This window comes from Notamacropus eugenii, chromosome 5, assembly GCF_028372415.1.
Source record: "Notamacropus eugenii isolate mMacEug1 chromosome 5, mMacEug1.pri_v2, whole genome shotgun sequence".
Taxonomy (NCBI): Eukaryota; Metazoa; Chordata; class Mammalia; order Diprotodontia; family Macropodidae; genus Notamacropus; species Notamacropus eugenii.
Window position 1 is genome coordinate 63,112,252 of NC_092876.1, and position 23,841 is coordinate 63,136,092.

Below are 23,841 nucleotides of genomic sequence, written 5' to 3' on the forward strand. Positions count from 1 at the left end.
TCTCCCTAAGCAGCCTATGGGGAGAGGAGCGGTTGCTGTTGGGAAGGTATCCAGCCTGCTGTCTGGTAGCTGTGAGCAGCTGTGGGTTTATTTACATCCTGGGCTGTGGGAAGCATCTCTGCAGGGAAGCCGACCAAGAGGAGAAGGGCACATGCGGGGCCACCTCCCCAGGGCTGCCGTAGGCAGTGCAGGGATGGACAGACTGTCCAGAGCCCAGTAGAGCATCTGTCCTCCCTCCTCTCAGCTCTCAGCCCTTCCGCTCACTGCCCTCCCTCTCTGCCTGCCCACCTGAGCTCTCTGCGATACTGGCCACTGGTGACTGCCCCTTCTTCCTTTCCTAGATTTCTAAAGCATTCCACTTTCTGGGTTCTCCTCCTGTGTCTCATGCTGCTTTTTCTTGATCATAGAATCATAGATTGAGACCTAGAAGGGAGTACAGAGGCCAACTAGAGCAGCTCTTTATTGACAGATGAAGAAACTGAGACCCAAGAGGTTAGATGACTTGCCCAAGGTCATGTAGGCAATGAGTATAAGGTGGAGGATTTGAACTCATGTCCTCTTTCCACAATGCCACGCACAAGATCATAGATTTAGAAGTGGGAGGGGACTGAAAGGCCATCTAATTCAATTGCTTCATTACACAGATGAATAAACTGAGGCCTAGATGGTAATAAGGAACAGAGCTAGGACCCAAATGTTGGTCTTCCTTCTCCCAACCCTTCCCTCCTAACTATATCTTGGAAGGCAGTGGTCTCCAAAGTGGGAGTATGTGATTTGTAGCCTAGGAAGAGTGGTCACGTCCCACCCACCCACCCCACTGTAGTCAATAATGGGGCTTGTCTAACCATAATCATACTCCCCAGTTCTACCTTCTCCCACTACCTGGGACTCTACAAGTCTCTCTCTTTCTTACCATTGAGGGCACCCCAAGATAGTTATAATCTAACTACCTTTCCCCCTCAGCCAACTGCCCAGGTGTCATTGGGAAAATCCTTCCCCCTGCCTAGAATATCTACACTCAGCCACCCTAGGTCTTCATGTGGCAGCAAGGGTTCTGACCATGGCACTCCCATATTTCATAAACTCCAGTGTCTCTCTGTTGATTCAGATATCAACCATTATTTCATACATTTTTAAATTTCTACTGTTGTTTAAGTTTTATAATGTATATAAGTGTTTGGTACAACAGCAAATGCATCTAACTTAGGAATATTTGAATAAATGTTCGTATAGGTTTTTCCCAAAAGTCTTCCCAAAGTGCAGTTCTAGGGTACTGAATCTTCAGTAAGCTAAGACTTTGGAGGGGCAGTGCTCAATTTTTTTTTCTAATAGGATGTGTGAACAAAAAAAAAAGATTTGTACATCACTGGGGTAAAGCTCAGTCCTCCATGCCAACCCTGTCTATGTGGATGTCTCCCACGTCTCTGTTCACTGGCTCATTCATCCATCTATTCATTCCATTTGTTCTGTTGGTCAGTCATTTCAGTTGCGTCTGACTCCAGTTGGAGTTTTCTTGGCAAGATACTGGAGTGGTTTGCCATTGCCTTCTCCAGCTCATTTTATAGGCAAGGAAACTGAGGGAAACAGGGAGAAGCGCCTTGACCAGGGTCACACAGCTAGTAAGTGTCTGAGGACAGATTTGAATTCAGGGCTTCCTGACTCCACTCCTGGCACTCTATCCACAGTGCCCTAGTTCTATTACTTACCATTCCTGCGACCTTGGGCAAGTCTTTTTCTCTCTGAGCCTTAGCTTCCTCATCTGGAAGATGGAGATAATGTATTAGAGGTTCTAGAAGGTAGAGTGGAAGAGTAGGGCAGAGGACAATGGGGATGAGAGGCAAGGAGCAGTAGCTTTGGGTGGGAAGGTTTCACCTAGGCAGCCTCTTGACTGATTCTCAGGAATTTGGAGAGGAGGGAAGGAGAGAGAGTTTGCTAGCCATGAGACAGTAAGAGAACAGTAATCATTAAGCCCACTTAGGCCGGTGAAGAGACATGCATTCAGGGTGTGTGTAGGAGTTCTTGGCCAACCCAGAACCTGGCTGGCCTCATAATGACCCTGCAGGTCCACTCCCTTAGAAACACTTTGACATCCACACCCAGACACCCAGATAGGTCCCGAAAGAGATAATACTGAACAGATATAAATACACACGTACAAAAAGAACGCAACTCATGTTTCTCTAGCACCACATTAACTACTTTCCTTACTGGCCTGGGGAGAAAAGCATTATTATCTTCATTTTGTAGAGGCCTAGTGAGGCGCATTAACTTGCCCAGGGGAAGGCGTGTAATAAGTGTGTGAGCTGGGATTTGAACCCAAGTCTGACTTTAAGCTTAAGCTTTGCGCAAAATACACCCAAAGCCGTAGCCATAGCCATTTTTGTCTCTGGGCGTACCCAAATCTACACATCCCCACAAAAGGCAGTGAGGTTTAAGGTCCCCTTGGAATCACGAAGACCCAGTTTCAAGTCCTGCTAGTCCAACCCCTTATTTAACCAATGAGCCCAGGACTGCAAGTCAGTCCTTTAATTGACACTCTAGTTTCCTTTTTTTTTTTTTTCAAATTTATTTATTTACTTTTAGTTTTCAACATTTACTTCCATAAATTTTAAATTTTCTCTCCCTCCCTCCCTGAGATGGCATGGAATCTGATATGGGTTCTATGCATACATTCCTATTAAATACATTTTCATGTTAGTCATGTTGCATAGAAGAATTACAACTGGGAGAAACCATGAGAAAAAAACAAAACAGAAACTAAAATAGTCCTCTTTGCTCTGCGTTCAGACCTCATAATTCTTTCTCTGGGTGTGGAGGGTGACATTCTAGTTTTCTAGATACCTCGAGTCACCTATACACATCTAGCTTTCTAGATATTTCTAGTTATTTTCTAGTAATTTCTAGTTGCCTAGTTATTTCTGGTTATCTACTAGTCATGTCTAGTTTTCTATATATCTTTAGTTAGATGCAGGATTTGAACCCAGATCCTGTGCTCTGGAATTAAGAGGACATGGGTCTCACCCTCATTTTTACTTCTGACATGTCACCCCTTTCATCTATGTGGGCCTCAGTTTCTTGATCTATAAAATGGTTTTCATCATCTCCGAGGTCTTTTCAGTCTACAGTTTTTTGATGCAGTTGAGAGATCCCATTTGACCTAGAAGGAGGCTGAGTCCAAGAGGGATGTTTTGCCTAGTTCTGGTTCACATGCTGGATTCGTGGCCAAGCTGGGATCTGAACATAGACCTGCTAACTTTCAGGTCTGGGCTGCCTCTGAATGACAGATGTTGGAATCAATCTGAGGAATCTGAGACAGGATGGAAAAGAGGATTATGGGAAAGGGATGTCATTCTCCTGAACTCCCAGACAGCTGGAGTTTATTTAAGAATGGTAGGTGATGGTCACAGACTCCCTGGTGTTGAGATCCTAAGTCATTGGTCCATAGGATGTAGAGCTGGAAGGGACCTTGGAGATTATCTTAGCCCAGGGCTTCCATTTAACAGATGGGGAAAACTGAGGTCCAGAGGAAGGAAGTTGTCTGTATTCATATAGATAGTCTCTTGTTCTTGTTGTCCTTTTGGACAAGATGGAGAGAGGCAGGCTAGGTGTGTGAATGGTTAAATGGATCCATAATTGGTTCAGTAACTGAGCCCAAGTTGGATCTCTTAATGGGTTGCTATCAACATGGATGGAGGTCTCTAGTGGAGTGCCTCAGGGATCTGCTCTGAGCTCTGTTCCAGTTAGCTTTGTTTCAAATCACATTGATAATGAAAGGCCACATGGCATAATAGATTGAGAGCCAGCTAGGAAGACCTGGGATCAAGTCTTGCCTTTGGAACATACTGCCTGTGTGACCTTGGATATGAGTTCTAGACTCCAGGCTCTAGACAAGTCTCTAAGACTAAGTTGTGGAGAAGGTATTAACCTGCTTTGCTGGAGGGATTTTCCTCACCTGGGAGTTCTCTATATCAGTGAAATCCCAGGTCCACAGTCCTACATTGATGAAGGAAAGTGCAGAAAGACAAGCAGACTCCAATAAGATGTAATAGAAATCTGCCTAACCTAACCCTTAGTGGAAGGTTTTTGTATATGTGCCCTGCACCCGTTGGGCAGACTGGTGAAGCCTAGGGGGTCCTTTCTCAGAAGAAATGCATAAAATAAAATGTACAAGATTGTAAAGGAAGCCAGTGATACTGCATTCTTTCTCTCTCTGTCTCTGTCTGTCTCTCTCTCCCCCTTCCTCCCTCTCTCCCTCTCCTCCCCTTCTCTCTCTCTCCCTCTTTCCTTCTTTCTCTCTTTCTCCTTCCTTCTCTCTCTGTATATATGTATATATGTGTGTGTGTGTGTGCATGTGTGTGTGTGTGTGTGTGTGTATGTATACACAAGATTCATAGACCCCAGGTTAAGAACTCATTTCTTAGAAGTCTCCAGACATGGAATGGGTTGAAGGCAGTGGGTCCCCCTTGCTAGAGAGCCCAGGGACCCTAAGGACTCTCATGCCCCTGATGGTCTCTGACTCTTTGTGACTCTCACTTCTCCCTCAGGTCTTCTTCTTGCCCCACTGGCCTGAGCCCCTGCAGGGAGTGGAGCGTAGGTGTTCCCATGGCCCCTTGCCTGTGCGCACTGCTTCCTGTTATCACCCTCCCCTCCTGGCTCCTAGTAGCCATTGTCTGGATTCAGGCAGAAAGTAGGGATGGGAGGAGGTAAAGGGGATGAGTAGTGTTTAGGGAGCATCTGCTCTGGTGGAGAGTGGTGAGAGGGGAAAGGGGGAGAGGAAGAGGGAGAGAGAGAGAGAGAGAGAGAGAGAGAGAGAGAGAGAGAGAGAGAGAGAAGCGAGCGAGTGAGTGAGCGAGCGAGCGAGTGAGCGAGCGCAGGTTAAAAGTTCAGCTCTTGTTCTCTGGAGGAGGACAAATCTGTAGCACCGGGGAGTGTGAAAAGGAACTCTTTTCTCCAACTCCACACCAGCAGAATGGAACGTCCGTCCAATCTTCCAACTTGTCAGTGATGGAAAACTGCCCTTGGCCCTGGACTTGGGTAAGGGAGCCCAGGGCTCAAAGGGAATGCTGTGAAGGAGCCGGAGTGGATGCCAAACCTCTTTTCAGCTAAGCTTTGAGCTCCCTGGGGGGTGATGGGATATCTACCCCTCCCCCCATCCATTCGCCAATATCTAGTGGAGCTCAAAGTGACATACTTGGAGGGGTATGTCATGCTGGCTCTCTTTCTTCATGGCCTTAATTCAGTGCCTGCTACATAGTAGGTGATTAATAAATATTGATTGATTGATTCCAGAGACCTTTAGCACCTTGACATTTTTTTACTGGTAGGAGAAGGGAGGAGACAAGACAGGGAAGGTTGAAGAAGGTCAGAGTTGTAATTAGGTCACTGAATTTAGAAGCCAATGATAACATCTGCAAAGCTCCACAGCAGAGAAATAACAGAACTTGACCCCTAGTTAACAAATAATTATTTAAAATACGAAGCCCCACATAGATGGTGGACTCTGGGAAGCTCTTCCACTACCCTCACTTGCTCAGACTTGCTCTGTTATTCCCCACTTCTTAACTGAGCACATTTCCTGCTGCTTGCCCTGGGCACAAAAATCACTAGGTTCAACTCTGGAGATAACCTCCTTGCTAGATCAGAACTTCCCAGGAAATTCCAACTTTTAGCCTAGACCTGAAAGAGATGATCAGCTCTGGAGAATCAACCTCAAACCATGAAAATGCTGAACAATATGTAACCTTGTTTCAGAGTCAGACCTAACTAAATGTAGGTCAGGTCGCTCTCTCTTTTTCCATGGAAGATGGCAAGCCATTAAAAGAAAGAAAGGCATGCCTCCGACCCCAACAAGGAGGCATGGCTGATGGAGAGAAAGCTAGTGAATCAGTGCAATAGATGCAAAAGACCAGTGGAAGGGGAAGGGCAACCCCGTGGAATGGCAGAGACCAAGGAAAATATGGAGAGTGTGGGGCTAATGAAAGGGGCAAGGTCTATATGGGAAGGGGCCCATATTCATGTAGACAGCCTCTCATTCTTGTTGTCCCTTTGGATAAGATGGAGAGAGGCAGGCTAGATGACTGAATGGTTAAATGGATGCATAATTGGTACAATGGTTGAGTCCAAGTTGTATCTCTTAATGGGTTGCTGTCAATATAAAGGGAGACCACTAGTAGAATTGCAGCTAGGTGGTACAGTGAATAGAGGACCTGGCCTTGAGTCAGGAAGACCTGAGTTCAAATTTGGCCTCAGACACTTACTAGCTATGTAACTCTGGGCAAGTCACATCACTGTGTTTGCCTCAGTTTCCTCATCTGTAAAATGGATTGGAGAAGTAAATGACAAATTACTTCAATATTTTTGTCAAGAAAACCCCAAATGGGGTCATAAAGAGTTGGACACGCCTGAAATAACAACTGAATACCAACACACAGATCTTTAGATCCCTGTGAGAATGAATGAAAAGGATGGAGGAGGTGCCAGCACTGGATGAGCCAATTAAAGAAGTAAAAGCTCTAATCCTCCCCCTACACACACACACACACACGCACGCACGCACGCACGCACGCACACACATACACACACTCACTCACTCACAGTTGAAGGAGCTGGTGGAAACCTTGACCCAGGCCTGAGTCTCATCCTCAGGCATTTGGCTTTCACCCACTGATCTGGGAGGCAGGGAATTGAGACAGAAAGGGTGGCTGTCCCTGGTAGTGCCAAAAAACAAACAAAAAAAAAGACCCGAGACTCCCACGCACCCCATTTGCTCTACCATACTGCATTTATTCAACATTTAGTTTGCGTTCTCTCTTTGCTGGGGAAGATGGGGAGACAAAGGTGACCAAAACTGGCCTCATCAAACTCTGAATCACTAACAGCTTTAATTTAAGGCGGACGTGACAGGAGAAACATGGACAAAATGGGAGATTCCATTCTGGGAAGAAATGTTAAGTGCAAGAGGCACTAAGATCACTCTGCGTAGGTCCCAAGGACAGAAGCAGGGGCAGTGTCTGGAGGTTGCAGTGATGATTTTGGCTTAGTAGAAGGAAACACTTTCTAGCAGAACATTCTCCAGAGGTACCATACAGAAAGGAAGCAACGTACCCATCACATAGCATGACCACTTTTGGGGGGATGCTCTAACTCTCTTCAGCCATGGCTAGCCTAGATGGCCCCTTTCCTGTGCTAAGCTAAACATGCAATTCTCTGAGACAACTTCTTGTCTGGAAGATGGGGGGATGCTTGAGAGATCAGGGAAGCCTTCCTGGAGGAGAAGGCAGAGAGGGCAGGTCTCAGGAAAGGGAGAAACCTGGAGGGAGGTCAGGGGCCCAAGAAGGCAAGAAGTCGGGAGAGCGGCAGAGGCTGGGGGACTTAGTGGTTTAGCCTCAGACCAGTTAGGTTTCTTTTTTGGAATGCTTTTACCTCCAGTTCAATCTTCCCTCTCTCCCTTCAGTTTTTACTGGCTCCCCTCTTTTTTTCCTTCATCACTGGCCCTTCCTTCTTCCTTTATTGACTTTTCTTAGCTTTGGATTCTAGAGGGTCCTGTAGCCACATTTCAAGCCTCTTCATTTGGTTTTTCAGAAAGGGTTTTTTTTTATTCTGAGTGTAATAAACACCAAGTGAAATGAGCATTAATTTCCATATACAAAGCAGAACAGGTAAAAGGTTTGTACATGGAATGCTAAATCTCTTTTATTAACAACTTCCATTTACTTTAAAGTGTATTATAAATTCAACATGCAACTTTCAAAACTGTCCACCTTGTCTGTGTCTCCTTCCGGCCTTACTTCTGTGCATTAAAAAAGATACTTTAATGACCCCTTTTTTCCCTTTGATCCTCCTTCCCCAAGTCGAAAAAAAAGAAAAACTCATAACAAATATGCATAGTCAAACAAAACAGATTCTCACATTGACCATATTAAAAATGTGAGCTTCATCCTACTTTCTGAAACCAATCCCTGTCTGTCAGGAAGTGGGCAGTGTGGTTCATCGTAAGTCTTCTGGAATCCTGCTAACCCCTTCATTTTACAGATGCAAAACCAGAGACCCAAAGAGATTAACTGACTTGCCTGAAGTCATATAGGTAGGAGGCATCAGAGATGGATTTGAACACAGCTCCTCTGATGCAGTTTGGTGGCCTAGTATATAGAATTCTGGGTCTGGAGTAGGAAGACTTGAGTTTTGAATCTAGCCTCAGACCCTAGGCAAGTCCCTTAACTTTTGTCTACCTCAGTTTCCCCAACCATAAAATAGGGATAATCATAGGACCTACCTCCCAGAGTTGTTGTTGTAAGGATCATACAAGATAATATTTGTAAAATGCTTAGCACAGGGCCTGATACATAGTAGGCATTTAATAAATATACATGCTCTTCCCTTTCCCTTCCCCCTCTGACTCCAGAGCCAGTGCTCAATTTTATTTTAAAATTATGAATTTAATAGACATGAACAAAAAACAGCATTTCTATATAAAGAAAACTGAAACAGAATTGCCTATGAAACTGAGAATTTGTTAGAAATAGCTTGTCTTTTAAAAACTTTTTCTAAAAAAAAAACAATCTTGTCTTAATTAAATGAATAAAATTGCCCTGTTTAAGTCAACCCTTTTGAACTCTTGTTTTCTTCTGGGTATTTTTAAAATATTGGATCGATGCTCCTTTCTCTTTCATTTCCTTTTGCATCTTTCTGACCACCCACCAACTCTTTTCCACCCTCCCATAGAGGCCTCCACTTGTGGCAGATAAGCTAGTCAAGCAATGCATGTCTCATTTTCTACGGTGGGTTTTTAGCCTGGGGGGAGGGAAGGGAGGTCCGTGAACTTAAAAAATGATTTTTTGGAAGACTGTATTTCGATATAATTAGCTTTCTTTGTAACCTTAGGAACTATATTTTATGCACTTAAAAACATGATTTTGAGAACAGCACCGTAGGCTCCATCAGACTACCGAAGGGGTCCTTGGCTCCCCCAAAAAAGGTTGAAAGCCTCAGATCTAGTCTATCACCTCTCAACCAAGAATGGTCCCCTGAGGTCATGGTTGGTCACTGATTTGAAGGCTCTCAAGGCTGCCCTCCATGTGACTGGGATCACCTTCGAAGCCTTCCTCCTGGTTCTGGTCTTGGGTTCTTTTGGCTGTGCCATACTGTTTTATGAATCCCCTAAGCTGAAGAGATTTAGGGGAGGTTCAGAAGGTTGAGGTTTGTTGTCAAGAGTCCAGGCTGCCTTAGACCTCATTACATCTCCTCTTCCCCTGACTCTGTGTTCTCCTTGCAGAAACGCTGATGGATTCAACTACAGCCACGGCAGAGCTTGGCTGGATTGTGCATCCATCATCCGGGGTAAGTTGATTTTCCCACCTGCCTGGAAGGCTAGCTGTGGAGGCTTTAGAAGGCCTGGACTGTTCATGTGGGTGCAAGACACACTGCTTCCTTCCCCCACCCCCTTCAAGGGCCATGCTGGGCACCCTTCAATCAGTCAGTGAGTACACTTTTATTAAGTCCCTGTCCTGTGCCCTCTCCGGGAGATACAACAGTAAAAGCTAAAGTCTGTTCCCTCTGGAAGCTTATATTCTACTTAGGAGGGGAGGGGGATTAACAAAATGTATTCAGATAAATAGAAAATATTTATCACATTAATACAAATTCAGACACCTTCCTCTCTCATTCCCTGGACCCCAGCACAGTCCCTGCCTTCCCAGAATTCTCAGGCTAGGAAGTCCTGTCAAGGCCCCATACTTGGCCCATCTTTTAAGCCTTTCAGCTTGGAACTGAGGAGGATCTTAGAACACTGAATGTTAGAACTAGAAGGAACTCTAGACAGGCTCTTGGAACATGGAAGTTCAGACATCAAAGGTTCCTTAGAAGATAGAATATCTGAGCTAGAAGTGAACTTAGAACCTAGAATGTCAAAACTGGAAGGAATCTTAAAACAGAGAATGTCAGAAGGGAAGGTCCTTAGAACACAGAATGTCAGAGCTGAGAGGGCTCTTAGAACAGAGCTGGGAGGACCCTTACAACAGAGAATGTTAGAACTAGAGAAGATCTTGGAACTGTGAGGGGAAGGACTTTAGAACATGGAAAGTTAGAGCTGAGAGGGCTCTTAGAGTACAGAGTGGTAGAGATGAAAGGGACCTAAAAAGGTCTAGTTCTACCACCTCACTTTACAGACAAGGAACAAGACTCCTTGAGAACATGTGACTTGTTTAGGGTCATACAGCAAGGAAGTCCAGGTTCAGGACTTTTGCCAGCCCATCACCCCAACCTGACTTTGGGCTTTGTAGACCTAATCTTGGAGAGTCCATTGGTAAGTCAATGGAGGGAGAGTTGAGTGAGAGTATAAGTGTTGTGAGTTAGTTGGATTTTTTGTCATTTTGTCTGGAACATAAAACCTAATGTTTTCTAAATCACTTTAGAGTTTACCAAGTCCTTTCCTTACAAACCTGTGAGGTCTCTAGTGCAAGGCCCAGAGCGGTGAAATGATTTGTCCAGTCACACAGTTTGTCATTTACAGGGACTGGACCATGGTCCTCTCACTTGAGAACTCTCCTCTCTCTTTCCTCTATCACACTGACCTACAGCCCTGAGCTGCCTCCCTTGGAGGAGCCTTATAGACTCCGTTCCTTCCTCCCTGCTCCATGCTATCTTCTAGTTTCTGAAACCCCACCACACCCATCAGACCCAATGGCCTTTGTGGCTACTGGGAATCAGCTGTTGCCTCCAAGACAGTGGAAGAGGGAGGGTCCCCTGGGGCTGGGCTCTTTTCCTTCCTCTCTTTTTGTCCTTCATTTTTCTGATACAAAGCAGGGCCTGCCATCTCCCCTCACTCCCACCCCAAGCCCCCTCACTCGGCCCCCATCCCACCTCCGGCCTAGTAATGAGGGCAGGTCTGGCTGCAGGCAGCCTGAATGCATTATTTGGGGTGTTTAGTCTGTGAGTCCTTGGCATGTTAATTAGAGAGAGGGGAGAAAGGCAGCGTGCTCTAATTAAGTGCTCTAATTAAGTTCTGAAGAACAGCAGCTGTAACAAGGGGGTGACTTTGTCACATGGTGGAGCAATAAGGAAAGGGGGACTCTGGAGGGGCGAGGGATGGGGAGGAGCTTGGCTGGGAAGCCCGTGGGATCTGCTGTTGCCGATCCCTGAGCTTCCTCAGGCTCACCTGTCCTTCCCAACACCAGCCCCTCAGCCTCCTCCTAGGCCCCAACACACCCCATCTATCTTTGAGCACTCCCTAAGCCCTAACCCATACTAACTAGCTAGGCTACCTTTTGTATAAAGCAGGGGTTCTTGACCTTTGTTGTGGGGTGGAGCCCTCCTTAGTCAGTGTCTGGGAAAGCCTGTGGAGGTTTGGAAATGCTCAACATAAAACATGTAAGCTCATAAAAGAAAACAATTATATTGAAATAAAGATGTCATTTTGCCCCATCCTGGTTCACCCTCTAGACCCCCTAAAATCTATCCACTGAGCCTCCTTGGGGGAATGAGTGGGCCCCAGATCCAGAACCCCATGTATCTAGCTGTCTCTCCCTCCCACCTTGGCAGCATTCACAAATGTGAAAAACTTGCCATCTTTGCCTCTACCCAAGTCACTGATAAAATTATGGAGCAAATAATATATTGGAAAGTCTTTTTGCCATAACGTACTCTACAGATAAGAGAGGTTATTATTATTCTCTCTTCCGTCCTTGGAGAAACTGAGGGCACATAAAGAAACGGAGTAATGATGATAACAGCAACTCATTCTTGTGTAGGGATCGGCAGAGGGCCTGGAGCTGAGATTTCATTGATAGCAATTTCCCAGTGAGAAAATTCCCTTTATCCATACGGGTTGGCCCCTGTTCTGCAAATTAAAGTCATAGAGAGTTACTTGTTGCACTGAGAAATTAAGCTAGCTGCCCAGGGTCACACACCCAACGTGTGTCAGAGGTGAGCCTGGAAGCTGGATCTTCCTGGATTGGAGGCTGGATTCCTATTTGTGATGTCACGGGGCAACAGTCATCCTTACATAGCACTTTTACATTTACAAACCGTTCTGGTAACAACCCTGTGAGTTAGATAGTACAGGTGTTGTTATCCCCATTTTACAGATATGGAGACAGATTCAGAGATGAAGTGACCTGGCTGTTACACAATAAATGATGAATCTGTGATTCAGATTCAAGTCTTCTGACTCCAAATCATGGATTCTCAACCTGGACCAGGTCAGCTGGTGTTTGACCTGAAGGATTCTTTGCTCCCAAAAGTTGTAAGAATTGAACCAGGTGGGCTTCAGGAGTCCTTTCTGAGACTACTAAAGAGAGGAACTGCTTCCTCTCTGGGGACAGGGCTGGTACCAGGAGACCCTAGGGAATGGAAGGGTTATAGAGACCAGTCCAATAGGATGGACTGGGTGAAGGAGATGGGGGGAGATACCATCCTGATCACAGTCCCTTTCTCCCAGATCGAAATGCTGCTTAAGGCCTGGGGTTCCCAGGATTGTGGACTAGGGGGACACTTAGAATAGAGAATGTCAGAGCTTAGAAAGGCCTTAGAATATGGGATATCAGAACTGAGACAGCCCTTAGAACACAAAATATAAGAGCTAGGAGGGGCCTTAGAACATAAAATATCATATATCTTAGAGCATAGGATGTCAGAATGAGAAGGGACTTTAGAAGAGTTAGAACTGGAAGGGGTCTGAGGGCACTGGATATGAGAGGAGGGAGGGACCTTAGAATGCTGAATGTCACAGCTGGAAGGGCTCCTTGGAGATCATCTAGTCTAATCCTGTTATTTTATAGGTGAGCCAACTAAGCCCCAGAGAGGTCAATTGAGTTGGCCAAGTGTCTACCACTAGTGAACAGCCAAGTTGAGATTCAAACTCTGGTCCAAATCCAGCATAATTTTCGGTATATTATTCTGTTTTTTGCTTTGGGGCTGGGTTTCAGGAATGGAATGCTAGGTCTTAGGCAAATGGAAAATATACTAGAAACTAAAGAAAGGTTAAGGCCTAAGAATAAGAGACAAGGCAGAGAGTTAGAGCCGGGGGCATTATATTAATATTTTAGAGTTTTCAGGAATGTTGGAAGTAGGGAGAGTCACAGGATCACAGATTTAGAGCTGAAAGGGAACTTAAAAAATATTTAGTCCAACCTTCTCCTTTTATAGATAAGGAAAACGATGCCCACAGAGACAGTGTCTTGTCCAAGGTCACATAGCTACTAGATGATGGGGTCATTTGAGTCCAGATCTCCTTTTTCAAAATCCAGTGTTCTTCTCGTGACTATGGCTCATTTATTTTGGAAAAATTAAAGGTTAAAAGGTAGGAGCCAGAGCTTAGGGGATAGGCACAGAGACCAAATCTTGATCATTTCTTTCCTCAGTCCCTTGAACCACTAAATTTTGTAACCTGAGACTTCTATTGCCTGTGTTACTCATGGCCCCCAAAGCTACAGGTCAAGTCCTGAAGAGCCGGCTTTGTCCCCATTGGCCCTTCTGCCAGGAGGTTGCCAAAGCCCAGCCGGGGATCCTGATCCCCCATGAATGAGACCTTGGGCCTTTTCACCAAAATGTCAGCACTGTGGGCCCTAAAGTACAGCTCTCCTCTGCACATTTCTGGGCATATGTTTGCATGTTACATCCAATTCCCAGTGTGTCAATAAAAGGGAATGTGCAATACAGTCATTTCTGAGGGCCCAGCACATGTAGAATACGGAATAGGTGATTAGATGCATTGATGTCCTCCCACCCTTGATGAAGATAGATACATATGCAGCCAGCAATCCAGGAAAGCAGCTTAGAGGTACTGGGCTGGGCAGATGGGAAGACTTACCCAACGGACTGCCAGAAATGTCGTCTGAGAGTCTTCACACATGAGGCTGGGAGTGCAGGGGGTATCTACAGGACTGCTGAGGCCCCCTTCCTATTCTACTCACAGGAGTCTAGATATAGGACTGTCAGTGACCTCAGACAGGACAGGAATTTTAGAAGAGGCCTTGACCAACTGGTGCCTAATGTAGTGAGTCTCCTAAAGCAGCCTCCCCAGACAGATGCAGGGGTGCTTCTCCCTTCTCCTTGGGTGCTTCCTGAGACTTCTCCTGCCAGACTATGCTCTAGTGGTCAGAACACTGTACTTGGAGTCAAGAAACCCTAGGTTCAAATCCTCCCTTGGCCACTTACTAGCTGTGTGACTCTGGGCAACTCACTTAATCACTGTGTACCTCAGTTTCCTAATCTTTAAAATGAGGACATTGGACCCAATGGCCTCTAAGAACCCTTTGAAACTCCAAATTTATGACCCTATGTCCCTATGATTTTCGGTCAGACTTGGAACTCCCTGAGGGCAGGGATTGGGTTGTCACTGTAATAACAGAGGTGGAAGGTCTCCTAGCAGTAGTCAAAATGTTAAGGAGATGCTGTAGAGCCTACCTCTCCTCCCTCCAAGCATTCTGTCTCCCTTGGTGCACGGAAACTATTTATTCAACTTTTATTATTTATTTGATCAATCAATAATAATTTAATTATTTATTAATTTAACATTTTTTTTATTTTTCATTTACACATCACCTTTATTTCTCCATTCCTAAGAAGGAAGCTATCCCTTGTAACAAAGAATAAAAAAGAACCAGCCCCCCCCCCCCCAAAAGCAGCTTAGGGAAGCCACTGGAAACATTAATAATGCCTGATAACCCTAGTCCACCACTTCTGCAAAGAAGGAAAGGAGGCATATGTTGTCAGCTCTTCTCCAGAAACAGACTTGATCATGATAGTGACGCAGACTCAGCGCTGTTTTGTCTTTGCTTTGTTTATGGTGTTGTCATTTTATATGCTATTTCCCTGGTTCTTCTTCTTTCACTCTGCATCAGTTCATATAAGTCTTCCCATGATCGTCTGAGTTCGTCATATACCAGAGCTCTCCAAAGTCTTAGTTAAAAGGCTTAGCACTAAGGCTTCGAGGATACCTTTATAGTTTCTTGTGGAACAGTAATATTTCATTTTTATTCATACGTATCCATTTGTTTAGCCTCATTCTACGGATGCCCCCTTTTTCCCCAGGTTTTTTGGTTTGTTTATTTGTTTTTGTTTGATTTTTTGCTACAAGGACAGAACGTTTTAGTGTACATTGGACTTTTCTTCCTGCCTTTGATCTCCTCAGGGAATATATTTAGTAATGGGATCCCTGAATGAAAGAACATGGACATTTCAGTCACGTTTTTAGCCTGACTTCCCAAGATCTGTTATTTATTAGACACCTTGAGAACCCCGTAGTCTAGTGGCTCCATAGATCTCCACTCCTTGTTTATTTTATGATTTATTTTTATAATATATTTATATATTATATCTCATATATTATTTATAATTTATGTATAAATTATGTATATATAAACAGTATGTAATTTATAATTAACAGATGTTAATTAATTTGATGTCTCCCTTTGTGTCCTGCGTGCAGTGGGAGGAAGTGAGTGGGTACAATGAAAACATGAACACCATCCGGACCTATCAGGTGTGCAATGTCTTCGAGTCTAGTCAGAACAACTGGCTCCGCACCAGGTACATCCGGAGACGAGGAGCTCAGCGCATCCATGTGGAGATGAAGTTCTCAGTCCGGGACTGTAGCAGCATCCCCAATGTCCCCGGCTCCTGCAAGGAGACCTTCAACCTCTATTACTATGAAGCCGACTTTGACTCGGCCACCAAAACCTTTCCCAACTGGATGGAGAACCCATGGGTCAAAGTGGATACGATTGCAGCAGATGAAAGCTTTTCCCAGGTGGATCTTGGGGGAAGGGTGATGAAAATTAACACGGAAGTTCGGAGCTTTGGGCCTGTCTCCAGGAATGGCTTTTACCTAGCCTTTCAAGACTATGGGGGCTGCATGTCCCTCATTGCTGTCCGTGTTTTCTACCGCAAGTGCCCCCGTGTGATCCAGAATGGGGCTGTCTTCCAGGAGACCCTGTCCGGGGCTGAGAGCACATCTTTGGTGGCCGCCCGGGGCACCTGCATCCCAAATGCTGAAGAGGTAGACGTTCCCATTAAGCTCTACTGCAATGGGGATGGGGAGTGGCTGGTGCCCATCGGGAGATGTATGTGCAAAGCTGGCTACGAATCTGTGGAGAATGGGACCACCTGCCGAGGTAATGGAATGCATTTTTTGTTTGTCCCTTGGTTAACTCTATTTTGCTGCCTCTGGAATGGACTGATTCTTGGTCTCTGGTGTGGGTTGATTCTTGGAGTGGGCCAGTTCTCCTTTTGCTAGAGTGGGTTGATGATGGGGACAAAGGAGAAAGGTTAAAATAGCTTCTTCTCTGGTGCCTCAGGATTTGATTCAATGGCAGAGAGATGCCACATTCTCCGTACCCTAGCCTCAGTTACTCCTCAGGACACTGTGTGGGTGTTGGTTAATGGAAGGGGTCAGACTTCTGCTCTCTGTCAGGAAGCCTTGGCTCTTTCAATTGGTCTGTGATGAGGTCACACTCAGTTGGAAGTCAACTGAGAACATTGAGTGTTGGCATGTTGTGTATACTGTATTACTGGTTCTGATCAGGATTACATTCATCATCTCTTTATAGTTGGTGCGGGGTAATTCCGTTATATTCCTGCTTAGCGATTCCTCATTAGATGGGCATCTACTTTGTTTCTAAATACATAACATATTAAGGTGGAAGGACCCAGAGAACAGGGAATATCAGAGTGAAAGGCCCCTGTCCAACATCAGGCTTTTGTATTCTACAGTGCCTTTCACTCTGAAATTCTGTGTCCTAAGGGCCCTCCCAGCTCTGAAATTCTGTGTCCTAAGGGCCCTCCCAGCTCTGACATCCTGTGTTCTAAGGGCCCTCCCAGCTCTGACATCCTGTGTCCTCAGGGCCCTCCCAGCTCTGACATCCTGTGTCCTAAGGGCCCTCCCAGCTCTGACATCCTGTGTCCTCAGGGCCCTCCCAGCTCTGACATCCTGTGTCCTAAGGGCCCTCCCAGCTCTGACATCCTGTGTTCTAAGGGCCCTCCCAGCTCTGACATCCTGGGTTCTAAGGGCCCTCCCAGCTCTGACATAGTCTGTTCTAAGGGCCCTCCCAGCTTTGACATCCTGTGTTCTAAGGGCCCTCCCAGTTCTGACATTCCATAACTTAAGGAACCTTCCTGACCCAATATTTGGTGTCCCAACATTCTTTGCTCTCAGATCCCTCTGCCTCTTGACACTTTACAGTTTAGGGTCCTTTCTGGTTCTGACATTCTGTGACTGTAGTTTCTTGATTTCAATTTTTGTTTCCCCATTTAAGGGAATGAAAAGGGAGGGTCTGATGGGAGAGACAATACCAAGAGAAAATCGACAGCTAGAATCTCTTTTAACACCTGGTGGCTCCTAATCAAGGAAAATTGATTAGTCCCCCTACTCCCATGCTGGCCCAGAGCCCCCCTAGAGGGGCAGTTTTTGAGCCAGCTGTCCCTATGTGAGTGCTGATTGCTGGCTATGGCGTGATTAATGAGCTAGGGGAGTGCAGAGCCACACAGCCCACGAGTGCAACCTATGAAACAGCTGCCCAGATGTGGGGCCTCCCAGAGCCTATGGCTGGAAAACAGACCCTGTGACCTGACTTCCTCACACCGTGCATACTCCCCCCTCCCTTGTTCTCATCCCAGTCTCTCACTCACTCACTCACTCCTTCCTAGTCCCTTTTCTGTTGGTTTTATGTCCTGCATGGAGGCCCCCAGACAGCTCCTTTTTCCCCATCAGAATATTTGCTAACCCAGCACTGGTCCATTTATATCTGGCCTTTTCAGGAACCCAAAGGATTGCTGAGCTGGAAGGGGCTTCCCAAAGGCTGTGAAGTCTCCACCTGTCTCCAACTTGTTCTAGACCATTCTTTTACAGAATATTAGCATTGGAAGGCCCTTTTAGATGATAAAATGTGTGACTATGGGATGTGAAAGTTAAAATGGTTTTAGAAGGCGGAATATCAGTGCTGGAAAGGACCTTAAAACAGAGAATTTATTATCTAGAAAGGGTAAATGAAATATTACAATCAGTACGAACCTTAGAATGTAGACTGTCAAAATTTGGAGGTGTCTTAAAAACAAGAATTTCAGAACTGGGAAAGACTTGAGAACAAAGAATGTAAAAACTAGGAGAGGCCTTTTAATCCAATGTCAGAGCTGGGAGGGGCCTTAGAACAGACAATGTCAGAGCTGGGAGGGCCCTTAGAACACAGGATGTCAGAGCTGGGAGGGCCCTTAGAACAGAGAATGTCAGAGCTGGGAGGGCCCTTAGAACAGACAATGTCAGGGCTGGCAGGGCCCTTAGAACAGACAATGTCAGAGCTGGGAGGGCCCTTAGAACACAGGATGTCAGAGCTGGGAGGGCCCTTAGAACAGAGAATGTCAGAGCTGGGAGGGCCCTTAGAACAGACAATGTCAGAGCTGGGAGGGCCCTTAGAACAGACAATGTCAGAGCTGGGAGGGCCCTTAGAACAGACAATGTCAGGGCTGGGAGGGCCCTTAGAACACAGGATGTCAGAGCTGGGTGGGCCCTTAGAACAGAGAATGTCAGAGCTGGGAGGGCCCTTAGAACAGAGAATGTCAGGGCTGGGGGGACGTTTACATATTACTTTAAGGTTGCAAAGCACTTTCTATTATATTAGCTCTTTTGATTTCCAAACCTGCATTTTGGAATCTGAATCTGGTTAATTCCATTGCACCCAAGTGGCCATGCAGACACATCTTCTTCTGTGGGCCATCCCTGTGCTCACGCTGCAGGCTCACAGCAGCCTGGTACATGGCAAGGCAGGGGAGGGGGATCAATGATCATCTATAGTTGATGGGCAAGTTCCTTTTTAGGGCCCTTTTGGGAATGAGATTTGTATGATAGAGCTCCTAGGACCTAGGGAATATCTCCCAGGAACATGTTCTATGGTGAAGCAAAAATACCTCTACTTCTTATAGCTCTGTGACTTTGGATAAGTCATTTCCTCTCCCATAGCCTCAGTTTCCTCCCTTGGAAAATGAGGGGTATGGTAAAGATGACCTTGAAGAATGATCTAACAATTTATAAATAATCAATCCCCTCTCCCCCTCTCCAGTCCCATTCAGCGTTTGTCTCTTTTTCCCCACCCACCCTCCTGCGTGATACCTTGAAATTCCAGCCCTCCTGTAGGGGCTCACTCTGGTCTTAGGTGCTGTAGTGTATGGAGGTCCAGCACTGATATCTCTTGAGCTTTAAGCAAAGCTGATAATGCGGAAAGAGGATGAGACTGGTCTCTCTTCTTTATGTTAATTTTCTCTTCCTTGTGTGAATTTTCTTAGTCTTTCTCTGTGTCTTTCTTTCTGTCTCTGTCTCTTCCTCCCTCCATCCCTCATTCTCTCTCTTCCTCTTCCTCTCCTTTCTTCCCTCCTCCTTCCATCTATTGTTTCTCTGTCTCAAGTGGGCATGAGGGTGTATACGTCTTTCTCTTCCTCTCTCCTCTTTGTCCCTTTCCGTGTCTCTCTTATCTTCCATCCACGTTTTCTTGTCTGTCTCTTTCTCTGTATCTCGGTCTTCCTTTGATCCTCCCTCTTTTAGACTGTCTGTCTCTCTCTTCCTTTGTCTCCCCATCTGTCTCTGTCTGTGTCTAGTTCTCTCCCCTATGCCCCCTGTGGAATCAGTACAGCGGTTCCCCACACCAGCAGCTGTGGGAATCCTTCTCCCATGAGCATGCCTTCCCTCTCCAATAGTGAGCCTCACTTCCTGGGCCCTGCCTCTTCCAAAAGAGAGCCAGAAGCTATGACTGATCTGGAGAAAAAACTGACACAAGCCTGAGTGTCGAGATTCTATTGGAGCTGGGATGGGATTTCTTTATGTTTACCGTGGATAGGGAGAGGGGTTTGTGGCCAACACAGGACACTTAGAGCCAAGTGTTCATTCATAGGCTGCAACTTAGATTTTTATGTCAATGAGCCTTTGGGTTTCTCTTCAAATACTATTTCATTCTCTCTCTCTCTCTCTCTCTCTCTCTCTCTCTCTCTCTCTCTCTCTCTCTCTCTCTCTCTCTCTCTCTGTCTCCCCGTGTGTGTGTGTGTATGTGTGTGCGCGCGCATGCATCTGCCTCTGCCTCTCTCTTTGTTTCTCTCTCTCTCTCTGTGTCTCTGTCCCTCTCTGTCTCTGTCTGTCTGTCTATGTCTCTCTCTCCTCTCCTGTCTTTGTCTCTCTCTTCTCTCTCTCCGTCTCACTCTGCTTCTGTCTCTGTCTCTGCCTCTGTCTCTCTCTGTTTCTCTCTCTTTCTGTATCTCTGTCTCTGTCTCTGTCTGTCTGTCTATGTCTCTCTCTTCTCTCTCTCTCTGTCTCTCTCTGCTTCTGTCTCTGTCTCTGCCTCTGTCTCTCACTGTTTGTCTCTCTCTGTCTCTCTTTCTGCATTTGCCTCTTCCTGTCTCTGTCTGCCTCCTTCTCTTATTATTCCCTTTGACTTCTTGGTTTTTTTTCCCCTCCTCTGTTCCTTGCAGTCCACCCATCACAGCTATGAAGGTTACTTCCTTTAGGCTTTGGTTTGTCTTTGCACCTCCCTCCCTCCTCCCATTTCTATCTCCTTCCTCCAGCAGCCCAAGGAGCACAGTGCTGTAACACCCTGTGTTCTAACGCTCCAGATTCTAAGAACCCTTCTCTCTCTTGCATCTTACATTCTAAGAGCCCTTCTCATGCCTACATTCTGTATGAAGAGACTTTGCAGCTCCAACATTCCATATCTCATCATGTTTTGCCAGTTCTGGTCCACTTCAGTGTTCTATATTTGAAGAGCCTCCCCACATTCCGTATTCTAAGATACCTGCCAACTCTGGCAGTCCTGTATCCTAAGAGCCCTTCCAAGTTTCCCGTTTGATGTCTCCTGGTGTAACCCTGGAGGTGGGGAGACAGGTCAGTCTAAGAGTGAGCCAACTGGCCCAGGGAGGAGGAGAGGAAAAGATGGGAGGAGTAGGTGCAAATTGGAATGCTCAGTGGGAGTGTGGTGACCTCTTCCTTCCAGCTTATGTACTTTTCCTAGAAATTTCTGTCCAGCCAGGGGTGGGAGAGGTGTCAGTGGGCAGATGATCAGATATCCCAGGAGCTCCCAGATGTTGCCTTCAGCAAGGGTGAAGGGAGAGTCAGTCGTCAGAGAAATTTTAGTGAAGAGAAAAAATCCTCATTTTTCCTCCTTATGTCTATCTCAATTGTACCCGGAAGCTGGATGGGACCTTAAAGACCATTTAGTCCAGGAGTTAATAGTCTGAGGTCTATGAATTTATTCTTTTTTCTATTTTGCTAACTTCATTTCATATATTTGGTTTCCTCCGCAATCATGTATTTTATTTTATGCACTAAATGCTGTGACTTTGAGAAGGGCTCCCAGGGTTCATCGAGCTGCCTGAGGGGTTTACAAGACAAAAAAATGGCTAAGAGCTCCTTCTTTAGTGAATCCTTCTTCATCTCACTCCACCACCACCACCCCCTTAGCCCCAGACTTCATCACCAAACACCTGGACTTTTGCCACAGCCTCATCCTTGGACTTCTGGTGTCCAGTTTCCTCTAATCCATCTTCCACACATTTGCCAAATTCATTTTTTCTAAGACCCAGTTCTAACCAGTTCACTCCTCTACTCAGGAATCTTCTGTGGCCCCCTATTCTCTCTAGAATAAAATGTCAGCCTCTCTGCTTATCACTTAAAGAGCACTCCATAGTCTCATATCAGCCTTCCTTTCTGCATTCATTTTGAATTGCTAGGTGGTTCAGTGGATAGAGCACTGGGCCTCAAGTCAAAAAAACCTGAGTTCCAATCTGGCCTCAGGCTGTCGGGCAAGTCAAATGACTTCTGTCTGCCTCACTTTCCTCCTCTATAAAATGGTAATCGAAGAAGCAGCTAGCTCTCAGAATTGTCTTGAAGATTAAATGGGATAATATATGTAAGGGCTGATAACAGTGCCAGGCACATAGTGGTTACTTTCCCTCCCCTTATGTGGTCTGTATTCCAGTCAAGCTCTCCTACTTCCTTTTCACGATGTGCTGTACATCTCTGCACATTCCCGTCTTTGCACAGGCTGTCTCCTAGACCAGGGAAGCCATCCCTGCTCACCTCAACCTCTTTGAATCCTGAGTTGCTTTCAAGGCTGAGCTCTGACGCTCCCACAAAAGGCTTTTCCTGTAATGGTTGATGCTTTGCATGCACTCATCTGCCCGCATGTTGGCACGTAGTAGAGTTTTTTAAAATGCTTACTGACTGACTAACTAGATATAAAATGTCCGAGGTAGAAGAGACCAGCAAGCCCAGAATTCCTCATGTGATCCCTGTGTACGTGGCCCACAGTTTTTCCCTGGCTTCCAAGTTGGGTAGTAAGCAGGGCCTCCTTTTAAGAACCAAATCAAACCATGCCCTGGCAAGAAAATTAAGTCATAGGATTTAGAGCAGGAAGGGACTCTAGAGATTCTGTCATTTAACTCATTTTACAAATGGGGAAATTGAGGCTCTGAGATGTCTTACCCAAAGTAGTACGTAGCAGGGTCAGAATTTAAACCCAACTAAATTCTTTCTCTTCCTACTACAAAGGGAAGCCTGTGTCTATTTGTCTCTAATTCTTCACCACCCACAATTCCCTGTTTATCTCCCTGCAGTCTGACACCTGATTCTACCTCTCTACTGAAAAATGCTCAGAAATAAGTGACCTCTTACCCTTCGGATTCTGTGGTTTTTTCCTCACGACTCAGACTCCTTGACCTCTCCGTAGATTTCCACAGCACTGACCATTGTATCTTCCTGCATATTCTTCTCCCTCTGGCTCCAGTGGTCTTCTTAATCCCCCCTCAGTGGCCTTTGCCAACCAGTGACCTCCTCCAACCCTCTAAGGGTGGAAGCCCTGGCACCTTTTCTTTCTTCCTCTATCCTTGGGTGATCTCATCTCCTCCCCTGGTTTCCTCTATACAGGTAGGTCCCTCTCAGCTCTATCCAGCCCAAATATCGACTCTGAACTCTGGTCTTGTACTTCTTAACTGCTTCGTGGACATCTCTACCTAGATGCCACCTGGAAACTAAGACTCAACACATCTGAAAGTGATCTCATCATCTTGCCCCCAACCCCCATCCCCAAATCTGCCCAGTCTCCCAAGTTCATTATTTCTATTGATGATGCTGCCATCCTCGCAAATCACCCAAACTTTCAAAGCTCAAGATTGGCAGTGACTCTTCCTTAGTCTTCCTCCTTCCATCTGCTCAGTCCCATTCATGTTCCTTCCACATCATCTCTATCCATCCTTTTCTCTCCCCGCACACAGTCATTACCTTCATTTCAGTCCTCCTCACATCTTGCCTAAACTATTGTCTTAGTCAAGTCAACAAGCTTTTATTTTTTAAAAGTCTTTTATTTTTTTCCAATTATATGTAAAGACAATTTTCAACATTCATTTTTCTTATAAGATTTTGAGTTCCAAATTTTTCTCCCTCTCCTTTCTCCTTCCTCCCCAAGATGCTACATACAGTCTGATATCGGTTATACATGTACAATCATGTGAAACATATTTCCACATTAGTCAGTCAATGTGCATTTATTAAACGCCAGATATACCAGATACTGTGCTAAGTGCTGGGGATCCAAAGAAAGGCAAAAACAGTTCAGCCTCTGAGGAGCTTTCGTTTTAATGAAGAAGCCAACATGCAAATGACTCCATCCAAACAAAATAAGTCCAGTCTCTGAATGGGTCTCTCTGCCTCCAACTTCTCTTCTCCTTAATCCATGCTCCACACAGCTGGCAAAATAATCTTCTAAAGGCACAGCTTTGACTGTTAATACTACCAAGCTCAAAAATCTTCCTTGGTTCCCTATTGTCAACAGCAGTTTGTTCTCAAAGTGTGGTCTGGAGACCTCTTGGGGTCCTTGA

The 23,841-nt window shown here is 45.6% G+C and overlaps 1 protein-coding gene across 2 annotated transcripts in view; it reads left to right on the forward strand.

Moving 5' to 3' along the window:
- The window catches only part of EPHB2 (EPH receptor B2), a 267,407-nt gene that overhangs the window by 68,839 nt on the left and 174,727 nt on the right, over window positions 1-23,841 (forward strand). For both annotated transcript variants that reach the window (XM_072609234.1, XM_072609235.1), the window contains exons 2-3: window positions 9,272-9,336; window positions 15,425-16,109. In XM_072609234.1, the coding sequence (XP_072465335.1) occupies window positions 9,272-9,336; window positions 15,425-16,109 (750 nt within the window). The remainder of the gene's footprint in view (window positions 1-9,271; window positions 9,337-15,424; window positions 16,110-23,841) is intronic.